Source organism: Gossypium arboreum, chromosome 12, assembly GCF_025698485.1.
Source record: "Gossypium arboreum isolate Shixiya-1 chromosome 12, ASM2569848v2, whole genome shotgun sequence".
NCBI classification, from domain to species: Eukaryota; Viridiplantae; Streptophyta; class Magnoliopsida; order Malvales; family Malvaceae; genus Gossypium; species Gossypium arboreum.
Window position 1 is genome coordinate 107,331,776 of NC_069081.1, and position 15,057 is coordinate 107,346,832.

At 34.2% G+C, this 15,057-nt stretch overlaps 3 protein-coding genes across 3 annotated transcripts; 2 read left to right on the plus strand and 1 right to left on the minus strand.

Moving 5' to 3' along the window:
• Nucleotides 1–394: 394 nt before the first annotated feature.
• Nucleotides 395–4,496, plus strand: LOC108478167 (polynucleotide 5'-hydroxyl-kinase NOL9). Its single transcript, XM_053022834.1, has 9 exons — nucleotides 395–756; nucleotides 1,132–1,229; nucleotides 1,349–1,382; nucleotides 1,515–1,684; nucleotides 1,862–2,045; nucleotides 2,278–2,458; nucleotides 2,868–2,967; nucleotides 3,471–3,598; nucleotides 4,180–4,496. Exons 1-9 carry the CDS (start codon nucleotides 569–571, stop codon nucleotides 4,237–4,239), a joined length of 1,143 nt encoding a protein of 380 aa, XP_052878794.1. The 5' UTR covers nucleotides 395–568; the 3' UTR covers nucleotides 4,240–4,496.
• Nucleotides 4,497–4,770: 274 nt separating this feature from the next.
• LOC108465914 (probable myosin-binding protein 5) lies at nucleotides 4,771–8,045 on the plus strand. Its single transcript, XM_053022833.1, has 4 exons — nucleotides 4,771–6,259; nucleotides 6,388–7,269; nucleotides 7,346–7,463; nucleotides 7,681–8,045. The coding sequence occupies exons 1-3, from the start codon at nucleotides 5,584–5,586 to the stop codon at nucleotides 7,387–7,389; spliced, it is 1,602 nt and encodes a 533-aa protein (XP_052878793.1). The 5' UTR covers nucleotides 4,771–5,583; the 3' UTR covers nucleotides 7,390–7,463; nucleotides 7,681–8,045.
• Nucleotides 8,046–8,470: 425 nt separating this feature from the next.
• On the minus strand, nucleotides 8,471–11,583 carry LOC108476636 (serine/threonine-protein phosphatase PP2A catalytic subunit-like). Its single transcript, XM_017778908.2, has 6 exons — nucleotides 11,135–11,583; nucleotides 10,238–10,352; nucleotides 9,749–9,857; nucleotides 9,596–9,673; nucleotides 8,996–9,187; nucleotides 8,471–8,907 (listed from the first exon to the last, which is right to left on the minus strand). Exons 1-6 carry the CDS (start codon nucleotides 11,385–11,387, stop codon nucleotides 8,734–8,736), a joined length of 921 nt encoding a protein of 306 aa, XP_017634397.1. The 5' UTR covers nucleotides 11,388–11,583; the 3' UTR covers nucleotides 8,471–8,733.
• Nucleotides 11,584–15,057: the final 3,474 nt, after the last annotated feature.

The following is a 15,057-nucleotide window of genomic DNA, read 5'->3' on the forward strand; positions in this document are numbered from 1 at the left end:
TGCAAATTTTTTTATTTTTAGTGCTCAAAGTGAAAATTAATGAAAATTAGACGACTAACTGTACAATTTACCATTTTATTTTTACCTTTTAAGTTTTAACATATTAGATCTTAGCCCAAAAAGAAAGGCATAACGAATTAATTGACTCTCCAACTTTATAAAAAAATCATTTTAGCCCTCTATTTAATTTTTTATTATTTTTAAGTTTTAAACTTACATTATTTGTTAAATTAACTAAAATAGATTGAAAAGTTAACGCATGTTAATTTTTGATGGATTCAACAAACAATGGGGCTAAAAGAAAAAAAAATTAAATAAGGGCTAAAATGTTCTTTTTGTAAAGTTGAAGGATTAAATAATTCATTATGCCAAAAAGAAAAGCATATAACCAGCAAACCTATGTATATAGCCATGTAAAATGCGTTGAAGTCACACTAAAGCGGCTTCGTCTGCCAGAAATCGGAACTGAAAGAACTCGATACGACTTTACAAAGATAACGAAGCAGTAAACATCGTATAAGGGGAAGTTGGGTAAGATTTTCGTTTTATTCTTTGGTTTTCCTCCACAATGGCTTCGATGTTAGGACCTGGAAGCTCAACAGCAAACATATATGTACCAGAAGAGTGGTCGGAGGCTGCTAATTCCATAGCCTATGACTCAGTAACTTCCCCACCTCCTTTTTCTTTTATCTGCGGCGCCAAAAACTCTGGCAAAACCACTTTCTCCCGTCACCTCCTTAACATTCTTCTCCAAAGGTTAGAGTTCACATGAGGATTATTGTTTTCTTCTCTCAGAGTTTTCTTTTATTTGTTGTGAAATGGGTTTATGACTAAATATTTAAATACGCACTGATATTTGCTGAAATATTTCCTTTAGAGGGTATTTCAATATCCGTTTTAGTGATTTAGTGGACTTATTCAAGCTATAATTATGGAAGGGGAAATTGTGTTTTTTTTTGCTGTTTTTTGTTTGTTAATGGAAGGAAAAAAGCAGAGTTTTGGTAGCAATTATATGTGAAACACAGTAGTAGACAATAAATTGTGTTCCTTCCGTGAACTTATTTGGACACAGATGTTGGGCAGAGTTTTGACAACATAATTATGATAATCTGGTCGGTATGTTGTTAGCAGGTATGGAAAAGTAGCTTATTTGGACACAGATGTTGGGCAGCCTGAGTTCACGGTTCCAGGTTTCGTGTCCCTTACAGTTGTTGACAAAATAACCCCAGGTTTTCAGCTTTCCCAACACTTGTCTTTTCATCATACCCTCAAAAGTTCTCTGGGTTGATCAACTCGTTCTTTTGTCAACTGACCGAATGCTTTCTATAATTTTTGGCTTTCCAAATAGATTTGGCAATTCCATGCTTGAAGACACCTGAGAGGTACATTGCTTTGAATCTATTTTGTTGACTTTGATTTTTGTGGCGGACCGAGTATTTCAAGACTTGAACTTGATATCTATTTATTTTTGGTTGTAATGAGCGTTAACACTCTTCAGTGTGACTTTCTTTAAGGTGTTTTTTCTTTGGTGACGTATCTTCAAAAAGGGATCCATCAACATACTTGAAATATATATTTACCCTATTCGATTACTATCGAGAGGAATACTGCATGTTTGACAAGAGTGAAAATGCTGGTAGGATAGAATTGCCCCTTATTGTCAATACCCCTGGCTGGGTGAAAGGTAGGCTCTGATCTGCTTCCAATCGATTACTAATACCCTTATTTCTTGAAACTTATTATTTCCAGTTCATGTTCTTGTTCTTCAATGACAATTTTTGGATCTTCCTTTTCTATACAAATTAGTTGTACTTTTGCTATAACTATAAAGTTGATGTTTTTGTTTTCTTGCATTTGTCAGGCATTGGTTATGAAATATTGGTGGATATGCTGAGATTTATTTGTCCTACTCATGTTGTTAAGATAAACATATCTGCCGAGAGTAAGAATCTTCCAGGTGGGGCATTCTGGTTAGATGGTGATTGTGATGGGATGGTTAATATTATAGAGATCAAATCAGCTCAGCAGGACAACTTTAATAGATCGTAAGTTTGAGGCCATCTTTAAGTTAACCGGCAACTTGTTAAATTTTGAATCTTAGCAAGTTGAATTACTTCACATGTATTTTAATGGCATTTGTTTGGCTGCTTAATATTGTTTCTCTCTTTTTCTATGTTTAGCTATTTTAATAAAATGTGCATGTTTTCTGTAAAACATCATAATTCTGGGGAGATGTGGCTTTGCTTCCTATATCTTACCTTAATTTGTCTTTTGTAGGGTGCTAGTACAGAAGGATGCTAGCCTTCTGCGAGATTTACGGATCATGGCTTATTTCAGGCAATGCTTCCCTAGTGACAAGCCTATTACTACAATCAAAGAACTTGCACATGCACTGGCTTCTCATCCTCCTTATGAAGTTCCAATATCAATTATCAAAATTAGACATCTTCACTGCCAGGTTAGTTACCAGAAAATGAATTGCAGGTTTTTTTTTTTAAATTACTTCTAGAATTAAAAAAAAATAAGCCTTCTCTTACTATCTGGGGCCAATTATACTGGTCATATTGTTATATGCCTGGCCCTGTTTCGCACCATGTCCTGTCTATAAAGTTTTCTTTGATTTCCCTCCAAATAATGCTTTGATGCTGTCTTGGGAGCTCTGTGTATCTCTCATGTGTTTCAGTAAACGAGGCCAACCATTTCTCTGTTAATTACTTTCATTGCACAATGTTAAGAAGGAATAACTTAGTGATGATCACAGAGCAGTATAAATCATTTTTAGTATGAGCACTGCACTTACTTTTGTAATGTAAAAACTAAAAAGGTCAGTAAACTCCTTGTATAATTGTTTTTCTTTGTAATTCTAGGTCCCAAGCACTGAAACATACTACAGTTTGAATGCTACTATTGTTGGATTGGCAGTTAGTTCAGAGGAGTCTGAGGATTTGCCCTGGTGTGTTGGACTTGGTAGGTCACAGTTACACTGCCTCTGTTGATTGCTTGGTCATCTTGATCGTTGTTTAATGATATTTACTTTGCATAGTTTTTCAGTCCAATTTTCCATTTATTTTATTGGAAAATGTTAAGAAGCCTTTATAGCTATCCATGTGTGGTTAACTAATGGCATATAAGTTTAGAGTTTCGTACTTTCATACCAACAAGCCAGTGACATGTTCTTGGTGGTTTTGTATCACAGAAATTCAATGTAGGATAAATGCAAAATACTGATCTCCTGAAAATGAAGGATGATAACAGAATCTTTAAACTTGCAATGAGTAAAGCATTCAGCAATATATAAGCTGGATGGCCCTGCTGAACAAGCGTATAAGACCTTCTGGGGCTTAGCTAGGGTGAATACTAGTGTGAACTAAGAGTTTCCCATGCCTCCATTGGAAGGACTGAAAAAGTAAAGCATAGTGTTGAAGTAACTTGACTTCTTTTTCATCTTACTTGATGCCTCTATGAACCAGGAATTGTGAGAGGAATTGACACATTCAAAGGTGTGCTTTATGTGATCACTCCTGTTCTTCCAAGCACTCTGGAGAAGGTCAATCTTTTCCTGCAGGGCTTTATTCAGATTCCTACTTGCTTGTTGCAGGTAATTTGAGCCTAAAACTGTAAAACTTGTAAAGGCCAAACATTATTTCTTATTTCTTATCATTGCAACCCCCCTATTCTCTCTTTTTCTCTGTTTATCTCTTCTCTTTTGGGGTGAATTAGCCTGATAGACAAGGATCAGAGTATATAGGATGCATTGTTCTTATAACATAAGGATTGGGAGGAATAGTGGGGAAGGGTGGGTGGGAGAGAGAGACTGCCACTTAATTAGCCATAAGAGGGAAATAAATTGTGCAAAAATTCTATTGGACTCAGTCCTGCTGAGTTGGATTGTGTCTAGCTCGTGTGCAGTCCATTTCACTGCTAATACCTCTATTCGGGCATATTGACTTGTATCCGCATTATAAGCTCAAATAAAATTCTGATATTACTAGTTTTAGATGTCTATGCAGTATGTAGCATGTACAATTTTCTTTGCACTCTATAATCTTAAGATTATACTTGGTAGTTGATGGATATTTCCATAGACTTTTTTTTTTTTTTTCCTTTTTAATAACACCTTGTATGTTTATGACTCTGGTTCTTCTCTTGACAATTGGTTACATATTTACAATTTTACAGGTTAAGGGATGCAGATCACCTTACGTAACTTCAAATGTTTTGTCGGATAGGTTTTACTAACCCAAAGAATCATTTTCATCAAAGATCTCTTATTGATGTTCCAAGTTTGCTTATATGGCCATGTTGCTATAGGCAGTTGCCAATAGATGACGTTAGCTGGCTTCTGTATTTTTTTTTTTTTTAGTAACAGGGAGCTAGCTCTCATAGTTTTTCTTAAAAGTTATGTCCATTAGTTCCACAGAATAGGATGTTCAACAACTATCTTTTACAAAAAGTAGAGTCTGCTTTATTGATGAAAAATATTAGATATGCTATAAGGATGTAGTGGTTATTTGATCTTGTTTTTTTTTTTTTTTTTTATATAAAGGAAGGTGCATCCTAAAAAAGGGAAGGGGATGCAGATGCTGTGATTCAAATATCAGACATGTTGATAATTATATTTAACTAATTTGGCTAAGCCTGAGTTTTGATTATGAATTTTGCTTTGCATCCTTTTGTACAGTTACAATAGTTGGTTTAATGCAGTGTTTTAATAGTCAGTGTTATTGGCTTAGTGTTTCAGTTTAATTATTGAAACATGTCTACTGGTGATGCGAACAATTTAAACTTTGAAAAGTGGCTGAAATACTACACCCTAGTGAACCCAAAGAAAATTATGAAAATTTTCATTAGGATTGTACACTGTTGGTGGATCCACTCTGGTTCTTATTCATCATGATTATGGTTTGGGTTTAAATCTCGTATGAGTGTGTAGCTTTGTAAATATTATATTAAAATATAAAAATAAAAATACCTTCAAAATAATAGAAAAATATTTTTAAAATAATATTTGTTACATTATAAAAAAATAATTTTTTGATAATTTTACAATTGAGTTGGGTTCAATGATACTAAATAAGACATAGTTTAGGTATTGTATAAATTATTTTTCAATTATTAGGTTTTGTCAAAGACATTAAAATTAAAGTGGGTTACGCAGTGTATAAAAGTAACTCTCAAACATTCAAATTTACATATTTAAAGACCAACCCTTCATTAAAATGAAATAATAATTTGTTAAATATGGAAAAAAAAAAAAAAAAAAAAGGATGGGCAAGGCAGCAAGGGTAAAGCAATGTGGGTTAGCATTACTTCGATGTACAAATGGCTGAGAAATGTTTGATAAACCGTTTTTAAAGGCCAATGTTGTCTAAGAACCTCAAATTTTGTGAGCAAATGGCCAAAGGAAAATTCACCACCAAAATTTGAATACTTAAACTAAACATTTCCCTCATTGGCTTTCTCCTCGACATACAAAGTGGATAAACCATGATCGTGGTCGGCTAAATGCCAACGGATAATGATTACCCTTTCTCAATAATCCTTAATAATCCCGAAAATTGTTTCTTTGTAACACGATAAGAAATGGAAAAACCAAAACGATCGTTTATACAGTTTGCAGAACAAAACCTTGGAAGAGTACCCAAGTTTTTCATTTATGCTTTGCTTGAATGGATGATCATCTTAATTCTGTTCATCGACGGCTTTCTTGCATTTCTAGCCAATGAATTAGCCAAGTGGTTTGGTTTGCCTATTCCTTGCTTGCTTTGCACCAGAATTGATCATGCTCTTGTCGGGAGAAATGAACAGTTCTATTACAATGAATCCATATGTAACAGCCATAAGAAGAACGTTTCATGTCTTGCATTCTGTCATGCTCACAAGAAGCTTTCTGACATGAGAAACTTGTGCGAAAACTGTCTTCTGTCTTTTGCAACTGAGAAAGAATCTGATGGCCATACTTACAAGTCCCTTCTGGGGATATTACACAAGGATATTGAACTGTTTCTGGACGAAGAGCAGCAAGTTCATCTGTCATTGCCTACTGGAACAAAAGATGAAGTGGTTCAGAAGAGCAAAGATCATCGTTGTGCATGTTGTGGGGAGCCTTTGAAGCTCAATTCCTCCGATTCTAAATGGAAGGTTTCTTCCCTTGCTCCTGCCCGCGATTCCGATTTGTCTCACATCAAATGCTCTCCTCTCAACCTTACATCCAATTCCAATGAGTCAGATGTCAAAGAAACAACCAATGAAAAGCCATGTGAGTTTAAAGCTTATACTAGTGGCAATTCTAGTTGTGAAATTTTCACTATGAATGCAGCATTTTCTTTAGAATGGTACCATGATATGTTGGATTTTACTGATTTTGGTCATGGATGTTTCAAACAGCAGAGGACCATGCCAAGGTCAGTACCATACCATCGCTGATGGATGCTGAGGAAGATAAGACCCCTAACTTCATATGGGGAAACAAATTTTTTGGAATCTCATTATCGGATTCGGCAGCAAACAGTCCAAAGTGGACAAAAATTCCAAGGAAATCAATGCTTGAGAGGATGGAGTTGGCTTCGGAAACTGCAGAGGGACAAGTACCAAATCAGGAAGCCGAAGATGATATCTTGCGGCATCTGAAGGGACAAGTTCGTATGGATCGCAGGTCGTTGATGTCATTGTACATGGAACTGGATGAAGAAAGAAGCGCATCAGCCGAAGCAGCTAATAATGCAATGGCCATGATCACTAGGTTGCAAGCTGAGAAGGCAGCCGTTCAGATGGAGGCTTTACAATACCAAAGGATGATGGACGAACAGGCAGAATATGACCAAGAAGCCCTACAAGAGATCTACAACTTGCTGGTCAAAAGAGAAGAAGAAGTTCAAGATTTACAGGCTGAACTTGACGCTTATAGACAAAAGTATGGATTCTTAAAGGATTTCGACTTTCCAAGACAAAGAGGCAAGACTGATGTAGGCAGTCATGTGTTGAAACTACTATCTTACTCTTTCAATGGAAGAATTGAATGTGGCGGCCCTACTAGGAGACTTAATCAAGGTCCCAACACTGGAGGGAAAACACAGAATCTTGACCACTCTGATTCGATGCAAGGTATGAATATGATGGGAGGCGAAGAATCGAAGAAAGTCATTCAAGGTGTTCGCCCATTGGGACGGTTAAAAAATATTAACAAGAGTGGCCATATTTCCAAACTCAGTGAGGGCGTTTCCTCAAAGTCTAGTAGTGAAGATGAATTTGACATGGAAGACGAAACAGGTAACATGCTTACTCTATGAATGATGAAGCTTTAGGATTTTCAAAACCATTCAACAACTGACTCTGCATCTTACAGATGAAGCAGGTAGCAACAGCAAAATTACTGATACAGATTTCTAGAACCCACAAAAGCTTCAATGACAATGCCTCATGCTGAAAGTTGAGATACTTGATTATCTTCACTCCCATTTCTGGTAATGTTTCATGACCATTAATGCATTTACGTTTGCCACTTTCAGCCTTTGCATATACTCATTTTTTTTAGGGTTATGTGCTTACTTAGAAACCTCTGTACACGTTGTTTGAGTGTAAATTAAGATTCCTTTAATTGATAACGCATTATGTTTTTGTTCTTTTCTTGTTAGGATGTATATAACATTCTTAATTTGATCGTTTTGGGGGGTTTTCTAGCCTTCCACTTTTGGTCCCTTCTACTTAGGTAAGAAGTTTACTAAGACTTGTTACATGGAGACATTTCGCAGGAGTAGCAGCAAATTGAACTCTGCAACGACTTGGCAGGCAAGCTTTTGAGCTGATGCAATCAAATAAATCTGAGATTCTGGTTTAGACTTGGTAGGCATATATGTTAGGGAGAAAGAGTATCTTTATAGACACACACACACACAAATATATATTGTTCTGAATATATCAACTAACTTTGAATACTTGTTGGCGATGAGTCTTCCCACAATTTCAAATTACCGTGTAATTGAAATGTTAATGGTTTCTTTCCATTTTGCTTCTTAGTTTTCATTGATGATTTTTATACGAGAATAGAGATAGATTAATTTTCAAGGGTAAGGACTTTTTTCCAAGAAACAAATAATTGGAAACCTAACCAGCGTAAAAAGAGGTTCTTGAGAATTTTCTAGACAAAAGGGGATTTTCCTGGGTAAGATAACATCTACAACCATATTTTTTTTTGGTCTGAACATAGTGTTCTCTCCCACTGATCTATTCCAATTGAAGACGCTAGCTTTCACAAAAAGAGGAAGTTGTCATCCCCAAAAGAGGACTGCATTTTTTTATTATTTATTTTACGCTATCCTAAAACTGCTACACCTTTCATATCAATCTGTTGTATTCAAAATTTCTCCTGATTTTTCCTTCTAAACAAGGTTTACGAGTAAAAGAACAACAAGAAACAACTCACCTATATTCAACATTTACAATAAAAAAGAAAAAAAAATGGAACACGCAATTTCATAGTAAAGAATCCCTTGTTATTCTACTTCTTTCACCTTTCAGAATACAAAACCAAAAAAAAAAAAAAAACCTTCTACCAATTAACCCTATAGACTAGTATGAATGTGCACTCCAACAACCAAAAAGAATGACAAAAACAATGGTTTCTTTGTCCCTCCTTACAAACTAAAAACGACAACTCCCCAACTTCGTAATACATATCTACAAAAACACAACAGTAAATATGAACATTTTCAGGTAGGAGGTAAGTCAAGGGGATTACAAAAAATAGTCGGGGGTTCTGCGTGTGGTCTCAGGCTCAATCTGACGTGGAGCTGGGTCAAACTGAAGAAAACTTTGCTCCATATTCTCTCCAATCTCAAGTATTGCAGCCATATTTCCACAGCGATAGCAGTAGTTTGGGGCACTGAACACGGTTACCACATTCTTTTCCTACAATAATACAGATATTGATATAAATAGCAATCAGTGAGAATAGATTATACAACATTGTGTTTATTTTGATTAGGATACCACAAACCTGGGACCAATTATATCCTTCCATAACAAGCTGGTGAGCTCTAGAAATCAGGGTCAGCCCATTTGTGTGGTTGAACTGCCCAGAAATATCCTGCCCAAAGGTATACCCAGCTCCTCGAGGAGATATTCCCCATCCACATCTATCATCAGGATCAGACCATAAGAGATCACACATTGGACCCTCATGAGGAACCTACACAGCCAACACATACAAAGATGCTAGTAAAATTAAAAATGTAGCAACATTGGAAAAGGCATATTTGATGTGATGACGCCTGTTAGGCTACTACAAGAACAGCGAAACTACAATGATAATTGATAGATGTTCTTATGATTACACCAGATAAAACGGGTACCATTTCTAGTGCCTACAATCATAAAAATAAAAAAGACACAGCATCCCTAGGGCCAATCATGTCTTATGAGTCATGGTATCCATTATGAACTCCACAAGTGTTGATACTTAATAATGCACTTTATATGCACACTATGTTTTGAAAAGCTTTTTATTTAGCAAATACTATTATTTGTAACAAGGTAGACAATCTACTCTAAGACTATTAACTTTTAAGTGCAAAGCATAATTGGACTACAGTGTTACCTCTTGAATACGGTCAAGAGAACGGATGTTATCTAATGTATCCAAAGATGGGGAGAGTCCACCATGCAAGCAGAAAATCTGCAAGGGACACAAATAGTTGTCAGCTGAGATCTTGGAAATATTAGAGATAAGACCGTGTCTGAGAATTCAAACCTGACTTTCAATCAGGGCAGTCAGAGGTAAATAGTCAAAGAGGTCAGTGAAATACTTCCACACATTAGCATTTCCATATTTTCTCAAGCATTCATCATAAAAGCCATACCTGAAAAGAAAGGCAGCTGGTTACGAACTGGTCCAGCATAATCACTAAATAACTTCCACTACTTAATACTTGGATGTCATAATCCAGATATATATTACTGGTTTAATGAGTATTCATACTCCATTTTTCCAATTTTCTAACAAGAAGCATTGGTTTGCCATAACAACAGAAAAGAACAAAATATTTTGGTGAACTAATCAAATAAACTAATTGCGTAAGAAAACTTACCATTACATTTTAGATTTATTTACATTAACATTTGACATATCAAGAGTACGTTTTTGCTCCAGGATGATGAATTTATTTAGTGAATGAAAAAAGGACTGCTAATGCATTTACAGAATGAAAAGAAGAAAAAACACTAAATATGTATATCTCACACTTGAGTTATCTGGCGGCTCTCATGGTTTCCCCTCAAAATAGTTATTCTATCCCTATAACGAACTTTCAGAGCAACTAAAAGTGTGACAGTCTCAACAGAGTAGTATCCTCGATCTGCATACAAGGAGGCAAAAAAAATCAGCTCTATACAGAGCCCCTACAAAAGATGCATCGAAATGTATGATTTATTACAATCTTGGACCAAAAAAACCCAGCATAAACAATACCAGAGAAAAACAAACAGTGAAGAAAATGATATACCCTACATTGCAGATAACGCTCAATCTCAAGTTAACTTTCCACAAGCACATGTCCTAAAGGTAACAGTGCCATCATTTGGTAGTTGCGGCCAAGTGCCTAAAATCTTGATTTTGTAAAGCATTAAGCACGGACATTATATAAGGGTTTTTCTTTTGGGTAGTTGTGGCTCACATTACTAAATTGGGCAGATTAAACGATGAAACAAACAGCACTATAATCAACCAGATTCCTTGAACTCTCAGAGAAGGGCTTGGAATTAGCTGAAACTTAATAAATGTCGAGGTTCAATTCAATATGTAAATGCTCTTAAAATAAACCTATACTCTAACAGCTCTATCTTAACATTGTCAACACTTCTATTTCAACTAGTTAGATTAAGGATACATGTTTATTCACCAAAGCTCTCACATTAAATATTTTAACTTCGCTTTGTACAGATAAGCTAATCAATGTCAAACTACCAAGAAATTGGAATTTTACGCGCGTATAATTTCCTTTCTTAAATATTCTTTTTTGACTTTCTCTTTTCAATCAATAATAATTAAGATCTGTAAACCCAGAAATTATCATACTAACAATTTAATTCAGACGAAAAGTAAGCAATGGCAATTAAATGCAATGAAAAGCGGACCTACCCACGTAATCGCCCATAAAGAGATAATTAGTATCGGGAGCATTGCCGCCGATGCGAAACAACTCGATGAGATCGTGGAATTGGCCATGGATATCGCCGCAGACGGTGACGGGGCACTTCACCGGCTGAACATTCCACTCCTCCACCAGGATCGCACGTGCCTGCTCGCACAGAGTCTTCACCTCCACCTCCGGAAGAGGCTTGCACTGCATTAAGTGTTCGATCTGACGGTCTAGATCGCCGTGGGACGGCATCGCTAAGCTTTTCGATGAGATCTTTCGTAACTATTTTGTTTTATAAAGGAGTTTTGATCGAACGGCAGAGGACGAAGCTGGAGGTTTGAGGATTTTGGCGATCAAGTCATGCTTAGGGTTTGGGGAGATTGGATTTGGTCCTCAAATCTCAGTTTTTTCCTTGCAGCTAACCAAGCATTATTTTTGTTAACAAAATAACTATTAGAATTTGCTCTATCAGTCCCTCGTTTTCACTCTATTTTTGTTAAACTTGTCAGCTTTTTCCAAATTGATACCCAAATTTTTTTGTTAATAGTTGAACTTGTATTCTTTTACACAAATAAGTCCAAAATATTAATGCCGTTTATATTTTAATAAGGTGGCGCTGCCAACTTGTTTTAATATAGGTGCTTTATTCATTATAATTTATATTTTAATACTTTAAGAATGAAATATTAAAAGTATAATATTTTGTAATTTTAGGGTGTTTTGTGGGACTTAAAAAGAATTTTATTTTTATATAGATTTTAATATTTTAAAAATAAATTTACTTGTTTAGGTAAAATAATAAAGAATTTCAAAAAGTTTGCGAAGAATTTTAAGAGAGGATTTGAGTAGTTCAAAATTCTTTTAAAAATTTTAATTTTAGATAACTTATCTCCCCAATTGAATTTAGAGACTATATAACAATATTTTATTATTTGAATCATTTCTTCAATTTGATTTTGTGGACTATGGACAATTAAGATTAATTACTTATATAAATTTTCTCGCATTATAATTCATCCATATAACCTAAAGTAATTAATGAGTCAATATTTATTTATTTATTTTATTTTATTTATAAAAACTATCGAAGACAATAAGACATAGGAATAATGAATAACATCTGTTTAATTCTATGAATAAACAGTTTGGTCATTTTAGTAATATGGACACCTAATTTTATTTGGGCTTTCGATTGTGAGTTACGTAGATCTTAGGGTGGTTGGATGAGAGATAAAATTGAATTTGTTTGAAGGTTAAATAAAATTAGCTTTAAAATTAAAATCAAACTTGGATTTTGAGACAGCGACTGAATCAAACTGATTTTTACAAATTTTAGGTTTGAATTGAACTTCATAATTAAATTGGGATTGGATTTAAATTAACTTTAAATTTATTTTAAGGTTATCTTTTAATTTCAGTTTCCATTTAATTGAAATTTAGAAAATCTGGCGTGATGGGATGGATATTAGGATGTCCATATATAGTTTCTGAAGAAAAAATGTTTTTAAATAAAATCATTTTTATTTTGTAAATAATGGCTTTTTTAATGATTTTGAAAAGTAAAAAGTATGTTGGTTTGGTTTTAAATAAATACGTTGTTTAAACCTATTTTCTTTAAATTGGTACAATTTGGGTCAAGCCCAAACTTGTTTGCTTAATGTTCAAATTGGGTCGAAGTCCAAGCCTAAATTCGATTTAAATTGAGTCAAGTTTGGATCCTTTTTGTCTGTCTCTATTTTCTTAATTTTGATTATTGGTTTCTTTTTAGCTCGTTGCCGTAATCCCTTAGTTGGAGGAACTTATGACGCGTTTGATGTACTGAAATGAAATGTTATATTATGAAAATAAAATAGAGATGTAATAGTACTACATTGTTTGGTTGGTAAAATAATATTACTGAATAGGAATGGAGTATATTGAAAATGATAATTTTATCCTTGTATTAAACTCAGTATCCTAAATCCATGAGTTATTAATATTTATTCATAATTAATTATTATTTAATTATGTTTACATAAAATTATTAGTATTTATTTCTAAGTCCTCCACTATTTTTGTTTTATTTAATGATGTGTCATGTTATTATTCAATGATAATGCATTTAGATTTACGACCGACGGTGCATCAAATATTATTCTTTTTATATTATTAACAATATTTCAATAAACATTTAAATACATTATATTTATTAATAAAATAAAAAATTATTATGATAAAATATTTTAAATTATTCAATATAATTTATTAAATATTTTTTATAAGTATAATATAAAAATATAAAATATAATAGTTTTAATATGAAATTTCTTTATTTAATAATTCTAAAATATTAATATATTTTTAAAAATAATATATTAAACTATATACTTATTTCACAATAAAACTATATAATATTAGAAAATATTCCAAACTCAATATTAAAAAAAAATCAACATATAATATATATAAAAAATATTATTTTATAATATTTTAATGCATACTAACTATTATCTAATATATAATAAAACCTTCTAAAGAGTGTGTTGGTAAGAAAAATAATTTTGAGCTATTCTTTGTCTCCAACGAATAGGACGGAATAGGACGGAAATGAAGATTAACAATTTAGAAACTAAAATTAAACCAAACAACATAATAAGTGTCCTTCTCGGAATTGATCCGGAACCACATTCTAATTCACCGACGCAAACATGGCATTAGTTCTTTCGTCTTTGCATAGCTATGTGCCTTTTCATATTGGGCCTGACTGGTGGTCTATTAATGTATATTTCATATGTTCATAGGTTACCAATCTATTAGGCCTTTGATTCCCTTTGACGTGATGTTAAACTGTAAAATATATTCCTGCAAACTTTCTCATTCTTCTTGTCTCGTGCTGAACGAGGAGGTGGGGTTTTTCGATGTAATGATGTTAGTTGGGTGGTAGCCTTCAAACTGGAGAGTCAATTCATTGAAGTTACCTATAGACCTTATAGGGAGTTATATATACCAACTTTTAACGTGCTCACATAGCGTAAAAGAAAACAACTTACACTTGAAGGCGTTTGAGACTCACCTTATTCTCATGTAAGTATGTAACTGTTGTATTGTAGGGTCTTGGACCCCATGGTGTCGCAGTTGATGATGCCTTCAGAATGATTTGGTGGATTAGGGTAATTTTGATGGTACCTAAGTTGTCGCTCTTGTTGAGGTTGCTGGTATTGATCTTCTTGGCCACCTAATAGGCCATACTAGTCGTAACTAGCATAATCTTGATATTCTGCTCCTGGTTGTTGCTGATAATATTCCTTTTGGTTGTAACCTTACTGGTATTGGTCTCCTTGACCAATTGGATTATCTCCAGACTCATATTGGTTGTAGTACTGGTCACCTTGCTCGTAATTGACCCTGTTAAATTGTACTTCTAGGACATTCTAAGCCAATTAACAATAGTTTCTCATTCAGATCCCATAGACCACCTATTATTATAACAATTAAGTTATACGAAGTGTCGAGGGAGACAAAGAAAGTGGTTTACATCATAGATAATGCAGAGAGCCACTAAAGATGATAGTTTTTTTGAGTTGAGATGGTGTGTGAGCATCGTACAGGCTATGGAGTTGATCTTCTCTTTCCTGATCTTGAAAAAGGGGTACTTTGTATACATTGATGAATGAAGGCCTAGAGTTGGTCTCTTATTTTGATTGCGTCCTTGGTAAAGTCCAATTTAAACCTAGACTAGGGTATGGTTTAGATGTGTCCCAACATGACCTTCTTTGGGGTTGGTGAGCTTGGAAAGTAGGAAATATTAATGAGATAGGGTCTAATGTGACGACTATTTTTGGTGGTGTCACAACAATACTCTCTTCATAGTGGCATGAGGTTTCATGTATGAGAGGCATAAAAGGTGCTCAGGCAAGAGGGTATAACAATAGTCAAGAAAAGT